Source organism: Trichechus manatus, unplaced genomic scaffold (genome assembly GCF_000243295.1).
Source record: "Trichechus manatus latirostris isolate Lorelei unplaced genomic scaffold, TriManLat1.0 scaffold00056, whole genome shotgun sequence".
NCBI classification, from domain to species: Eukaryota; Metazoa; Chordata; class Mammalia; order Sirenia; family Trichechidae; genus Trichechus; species Trichechus manatus.
The window spans coordinates 3396521-3403821 of record NW_004443992.1 but is presented as its reverse complement, the minus strand read 5'-3'; the positions used below and the strand labels follow the sequence as shown (position 1 = coordinate 3403821).

Here is a 7301-nt window from a genome sequence, read left to right as displayed (position 1 = left end):
CCGTTTTAGCTCAGTAATGATGTCACTCCCGAGGTTCACCCTTTAGCCAAAGATTAGACAGGCCCATAAAACAAAACAAGACTAAAGGGGCACACCAGCCCAGGGGCAAGGACTAGAAGGCAGGAGGGGACAGGAAAGCTGCTGGTAATAGGAAACCCAAGGTCGAGAAAGGAGAGTGTTGACGTGTCGTGGGGTTGTTAACCAATGTCATAAAACCATATGTGTACTAACTACTTAATGGGAAGCTAGTTTGTTCTGTAAACCTTCATCTAGAGTGCAATTTAAAGGAAAAAAAAAAAAAAAGAGGTCTTTGCAGCAGATTTGCCCTGTGTAATACACTGTTTGATTTCTTGACTGCTGCTTCTATGGGCATTGATTGTGGATCCAAGTAGAATGAAGTCCTTGACAACTTCCATATTTTCTCAGATTATCATGATACTGTTTATTGGTCCGGTTGTAAGAGTTTTTATTTTATGTTGAGGTGTAATCCATATTGAAGGCTGTAGTCTTTGGTCTTCATCAGTAAGTGCTTCAAGTCCTGTTACCTTTCAGCGGACAAAGTTGTATCATCTGCATATCGCAGATTGTTAATGAGTCTTTCTCCAAACCTGATGCCACGTTCTTCTTCATACAGTCCAGCTTCTCAGATTATTTGCTCACCATACAGATTGAATAAGTATAGTGAAAGGCTACAGCCCTGACATACACCTTTCCTGATTTTAAACCATGCAGTATCCCCTTGTTCGGTTCAAATGACTGCCTCTTGGTCTATGTACAGATTCCACATGAGCACAATTATGTGTAATAGAATTCCCATTCTTTGCAGTGTTATCCATAATATGTTATGATCCACACAATCAAATGCCTTTGTATAGTCAATAAAACACAGGTAAATATCTTTCCGTTATTCTCTGCTTTCAGCCAACATCCATCTGACATCAGCAATGCTATACCTTACTCCATGTTCTCTTCTGAATCTGACTTAAATTTCTAGTAGTTCCCTGGTGATGTACTTCTGCAACTGCTTTTGAATTATCTTCAACAAAATTTTACTTGTGTGTGGTATTAATGAAATTGTTCAATAACTTCTGCATTCCGGTGGATCAAAAGTGGTGTCAGAAGTCAGCCAGATAGACAGTTGTGTTCTGATAATGCATCCTGAGCTATTAACAGCTTATTACCCCAAACAATACAGCAATAATGGCTCAGAATAGGCACAAATATGGAACTCTTCCAGTCAGCTGGCCAGGTAGCCGTCTTCCAAATTTCCTGGCATAGATAAGTGAGTGCCTCCAGCATTGCATCCATTTGTTGAACCATATCAATTGGTATTCTGTCAATTCCTGGACCTTGGTTTTTTGCCAGTGCCTTCAGTGCAGCTTGGACTTCTTCAGTACCATTGGTTCTTGGTCATATTCTACCTTCTGAAATGACTGAATGTCAGCCAGTTCTTTTTGGTACAATGACTATACTCCTTCCATCTTCTTTTGATGCTTCCTGCATTGTTCAATATTTTGCCCATAGAATCCTTCAGTATTGCAACTCAAGGCTTGAAATTTTTCTTCAGTTCTTTCAGCTTGAGGAATACCGAGCACGTTCATCCCTTTTGGTTTTCTAACTCCAGGTCTTTGCACATTTGATTATAATACTTTACTTCTTCTGTTTATCTCTTTTGCTTTATCTACTCCACATTCAAGAGCAAGTTTCAGAGTCTCTTCTGATATCTATTTTGGTCTTTTCTTTCTTTCCTGTCTTTTTAATGACCTTTTGTTTCCTTCATGTATGATGTCTTTGATGTCATTCCACAACTAGTCTGGTCTTCGCTCATTAGTGTTCGGTATGTCAAATCTGTTCTTGAGATAGTCTCTAAGTTCAAGTGGGATAACTCAAGCTTGTACTTTGGCTCTCATGGGCTTGTTTTAATTTTCTTCAGTTTCAACTTGGACTTGCATAAGAGCAGTTGATAGTCTGTTCCACAGCTGGCCCCTGGCCTTCTTCTAACTGATGATATTGAGCTTCTCCATCGTCTCTTTCCACAGATGTAGTTGATTTGATTACTGTGTATTCCATCTGGTGAGGTCCACGTATATAGTCACCATGTACCTTGTTAAAAAAAGGTATTTCCAATGAATAGATTGTTGATCTTACAAAATTCTATCATGTGATCTCTGGTGTCATTTCTATCACCAAGGCCAAATTTTCCAACTACTGATCCCTCTTCTTTGTTTCCAACTTTTGCATTTCAGTCACCAGTAATTATCAATGCATCTTGATTGCATTCTTGATCAATTTCAGATTGCAGAAGTTGGTAAAAAAAAAAAAAAAAAACTTTAATTTCTTCATCTTTGGCATTAGTGGTTGGTGCATAAATTTGAATAATAGTCGTATTAACTGGTCTTCCTTGTAGGTATCTGGATAGTATCCTGTCACTGACAGCATTGTATTTCAGGATAGATGTTGAAGTATTCTTTTTGACAATCAGTGCGACACCATTCCTCTTCAGTTTGTCATTCCTAGCATTGTAGACCATGTGATTTACTGATTCAAAATGGCCAAACCAGTCCATTTCAGCTCACTAATGCCTAGGATGTCAGTCTTCAAGCATTCCATTTCATTTTTGACAACTTCCAATTTTCCTAGACTCATACTTTGTACATTCCACATTCCAATTATTAATGGATGTTTGCAGCTCTTTCTTCTCATTTTAGTTGTGCCACATTAGCACGTGAAGGTCCCAAAAGCTTTACTTCATCTACGTCAAGATCAACTCTACTTTGAGGAGGCAGTTCTTCCCCAGTTGTGTTTTGAGTGCCTTCCAACCTCAGGGGCTCATCTTCCGGCCCTGTATCAGACAGTGTTCTGCTGGTATTCATAAGGTTTTCACTGGCCAGTTTTTTTTAGAAGTAGATCACTAGGTCCTTCTTCCTAGTCTGTCTTAGTCTGGAAGTTCTGAAATCTATCCACCATGAGTGACCCTGCTGGTATTTGAAATACGGGTGGCATCGCTTCCAGTGTCACAGCAACATGCAAGCCACCACAGTATGACAAACTGACAGATGAGTGGGGGACTAAAACTGACTGAATGCCACAGTTTAATTTTAAGCAGTTAAAAAGCTAGTTGTCTGTACCAGTTGTCTCTTTGTAAGAAAACTGGTTCATAAATTGCCTAATATTTCAGCTATCTGTAACCCTTATCCATGCCTTGATTGTTCTGAAAGCCCCTGCAGAGCATGACTGCTGCAAACCATGCTCACTCTGTTTCATACTTAGTAGCTGTAACCACTCCTTGATGTTTCATACACCCAACAACATTATAGTCTTTTTTTTTTTCCTTCAGGGTATCTTCAGTAAAGAAGATTTGTCGTAAAGCAGATATTTTAATAAAGTAACATTTCCTTCTAATTTTTCTTTCTGTAACAGGGGTTGGCAAACTTTTTCTATAAAGGGCTGGACAGTAAATATTTTAGGCTTGCAGGCCGTAAAGTCTCTGTTGCAACTACTCAACTCTGCCGTTGTAGCATGAAAGCAGTCATAGGCAATATGTAAATGAGTGAGCCTGTCTGTGTTTTAATGAAGCTCTGTTTACAAAACCAGGAGGTGGGCCACATTTGGCCTGTAGGCCATAGTTTGCTGACCCCTGCTCTAGAAGCAACATTTTTTTTTTTTTAGCCTTGATAAGCGTTTAAAATTTACTGAAGTATAAGCTGTAAAGAATAACAAGCATCAGGAAACCTGCATTAAGGCCTGGTTCCTCCATGGGAGCTTTCATTTGATGCAAGTTAGTGATCTTCCTTTGGCCTCAGTCTTCTCTATAAAATGGAAGGATTAGACAAAATAATTTTTAAGATACCTTTCACCACTGACATTCTCTGTTTCTGGAAAGACACGGGGCATCTGTTGATGAAATTCACCATTAATAGGAATCATAGAGAGAAGTTTTGCATCCAGAGGGCTCTGGATAAGCTAGAATCATGGACTAACTCTCACAAAGTGAAATTTAGCAGAGAAAGGTATAAAATCTACTATTTAGGCTTTAAACAATACAGCTACATGAAGACAGAATGGGAGAGCCCCAGGTGAAAATTTTGGGCCTCAAACTGAGGACTGATTAGTTCATTATGAGTCAACAAAGTAAAGTGGCTGCCCCAAAAGGCAGGGTAATTTTAAGCTCCATTTGTGGAGAGAAGTGTTCAGGAAGAGAGGGCCAGAGTCCTTTCTAAACTCCGTGCTGAGGAGACCAGACCTCAAGCACTGGGATCAGTCTTAGACGCCACACCTTGTCAGACTTTGATACCCTGGAGAGAGTCCAGAGAATAGTGAACAGTATTACAAGGGAATTCAAAACCTTTCCTTGAGAGCAAGGTTGAAGGAAGTGGACATGTTCAGGAGTGGGGCAGGAATCAGGAGGGAGCAGAGACCAGGAAAGAGGAAACTGCTAAATGCAGAATTTCTGTAGAAAAATGGGTTTTTAAATTTTTATACCTTTAACTTCTGTATTAGTGTCCAAAACATAATAGGCACTCAAATATTTATTGAAGAAAGCCTCTAAATATGTGAAGAACATTTGAGTGGACAAGGTTTTCTACTTGTTCTTGGTGACGTCAGAGGCCAGAACGAGGACAGTGGGAGGTAACCACAAGGAGGCTGCTTTCACCTCAACATGAGGAGAAACAGTCTGTCCATCCTTGCATCTGAGGCAGCAAGAGTGCCGCTTTGTGAGTCCCACGATAGCCTAAGGATGGTCCTACAGATCCTGGTAACTACCTTTTAGCTCTGTTATATTCAGCTGCTTCAGAGAGCAGTTTCGTTGTATCATCTTATGGCCCCTTTGGCCCTGAGAGTCTGCTGTGTTTTGCATTTTCCACACACAGGTTTCCTGTCAGATTATCCATGTCTCCCAAAGTGCAGTGTGAATATGAATAAGTGGTACTTCTGGTGAGGTATGAGATAATTTTAGCTACTGTGAAGGCTAACTTTTAAAAATTTTAATATTTATGTATTTCTTTTAATGTGTATTAGAAAAATGGAACTAGCACATAATTGTGTAAGACAAGGCTACATTTAAAAAGCAAGTAAATTTAAAGTTGATTAATGAGAAAATTAAATAATGATTAAAAAAAAGCAATCGTCATCAAGTCAATTTCAACTCATAGCAACCCTATAGGACAAAGTAGAACTTCCCCATAGGGTTTCCAGGGAGCAGCTGGTGGATTCAAATTGCTGACCTTTTGGTTAGCAGTCGTAGCTCTTAAGCACTGCACCACCAGGGCTCCAAGTAAATAATAGTACTGATACGTTCAGATATGTCGAAAATTGGGAAAGTAGTATGTGAATAGCTAAACTGTATTCTATGTATTATACAATTCTTTTAAATTTACAAGTGAGACATATAAAAGCTATTTGATTTTCTTTTCTAGTATCCTAACCTTCTCTTCTGCCTAGAATAGGACACATCCAGTCTTCTCTATCCAACAGTCCGTCGCTGGACAAGACTCAGATGATTTCTTTTTCATTAAAAGAAAAAATGCAATGCAATAATGCCCATAAATGAAACTTTAAAAGAGAAAAAATTAAATAATAGCAAAAAAAAAAAAGTCTGTCACAATCCTTCCACCCCAGTTTATCAGTTCCTTTCATTCCTCCTTCATTGTGTCCAGTCTTTGAACTCATTGTGCATACTTTTTCTCAGGGGCTAGATGTACTTTATATTTCCATTTTAAAGTTTGCATACCAAATTGCTTTATTGAAAACTCCTCTTTACTGCATATTTTGGTCTAAGGTTGTTAACCCCTAGTCATTCCTCAAACCTAATGCAGTCTTTTCTTGTACTTCACTTTGACCCAGAGGATGTCTTTGAAAATAAAACGGAATTTACGTTGTAGTTCAGGAGCTAGAGTTTCAGCCACAGCTCCAAATACCTTCCTTGGGAAGCTTTAGATACCCTCATTTTTCTTGTCTGTAATTTTCCTTGGTGTTTTATAATTTAAAGCTTTCACATGAATCCTACCATTCCATGTTTTGCCTCTGATCTCCATAGTTGGCCTTGTATCTGTAATATCCTCTCTGCAATTCACGGAGTCTCTTTCTTCCCCCACTTAAAAATATTTCAGAAATTCATGAGGACTCCATGTCCCTTGGATGGAGTTACTAGTTTTACTCTGTTTGAATAAATACCTGTTGCCATCTAGTCGATTCTGACTTATAGTGACCCTGTAGGACAGATAACTGCCCCATTGGGTTTCCAAGAATATAAATGTTTACAGAAGCAGATTGCCACATCTTTCTCCTGCAGAGTGGCTAGTAGGTTTGACCTGCCGACCTGTTGGTTAGCAGCCAAGCACTTAACCACTGTGCCATCAGGGCTCCTTGTTTAAATAAAGCATTCTCATTGTGCTCCCTTCCCCCATAACCATGCTCCAGGCATTTAATACATATTTACCTTTTTATATATGTGTATAAAATCAAATTATTACCATATTACTTATTTTATGCATTATTTGATGTGTAGTTTAGTTTTGGATATGCTCTGTATACACATCCATTTCACTATTGTGGGTCAGGATATGAATGTAACCCAGGAACTATGATCATTCACACTGTCTTGAGCAGTCATGGTATATGGATAATTAGACTTTTAATGATTGTGTTATAGAAAATTGAGCTCTGTAGAAAATGTACTCTATATATACAGACAAAAAATAATTGGTTGTTCTTTTTGTGGATTTTTTAAAAGGCTGGATTACAGTGGACCGTCTAGAGAGTTTTTCTTCCTGGTATCCAGAGAACTCTTTAACCCATATTATGGCTTATTTGAATATTCAGCCAATGACACATACACAGTACAGATAAGTCCCATGTCTGCTTTTGTAGACAATCACCATGAATGGTAAGTTGTTTTTTTTTTTTTTTCCCTAACACTTTTCTTTGGTTGATTTGCTGTGATATTAATTTTTATATGAACCCACATTTTAAAACTTTTTTTTCTTGGAGGAAATCATATTTCAGTTAAATACCTCCCCTGAATCTTGGTTTTGTTTTCAAATTTAAATAACAGGCAGTCTCCAAACTAGGAATAGATTATGTTCCATAAGATCAAGTTTAAGAGGGTTAGGTAGAATTAAAAAGATTTTTCCAATAGAAACAAAGTTTAAAGATGATGTTAGATTCCCACTGAGATCCCTGAATCCCTCTCAGCAGCCCTGGGCATCTGTGAGGTGAGGTGGGGTGGGTGGGGTTAGTAGGGGAAGGGCCTGACCCAGAAATCAGGCAGCTTTCTAGAGTAGTCCTTGGGGAAGTAGCTA

General features: G+C 38.6%; 1 protein-coding gene across 1 annotated transcript in view; it reads left to right on the top strand.

Annotated features, from left to right (window-relative positions):
- The window catches only part of HECW2 (HECT, C2 and WW domain containing E3 ubiquitin protein ligase 2), a 438203-nt gene that overhangs the window by 402405 nt on the left and 28497 nt on the right, over window positions 1–7301 (top strand). Inside the window, exon 24 of the mRNA XM_004378178.2 lies at window positions 6734–6886. Within this exon, the coding sequence (XP_004378235.1) occupies window positions 6734–6886 (153 nt within the window). The remainder of the gene's footprint in view (window positions 1–6733; window positions 6887–7301) is intronic.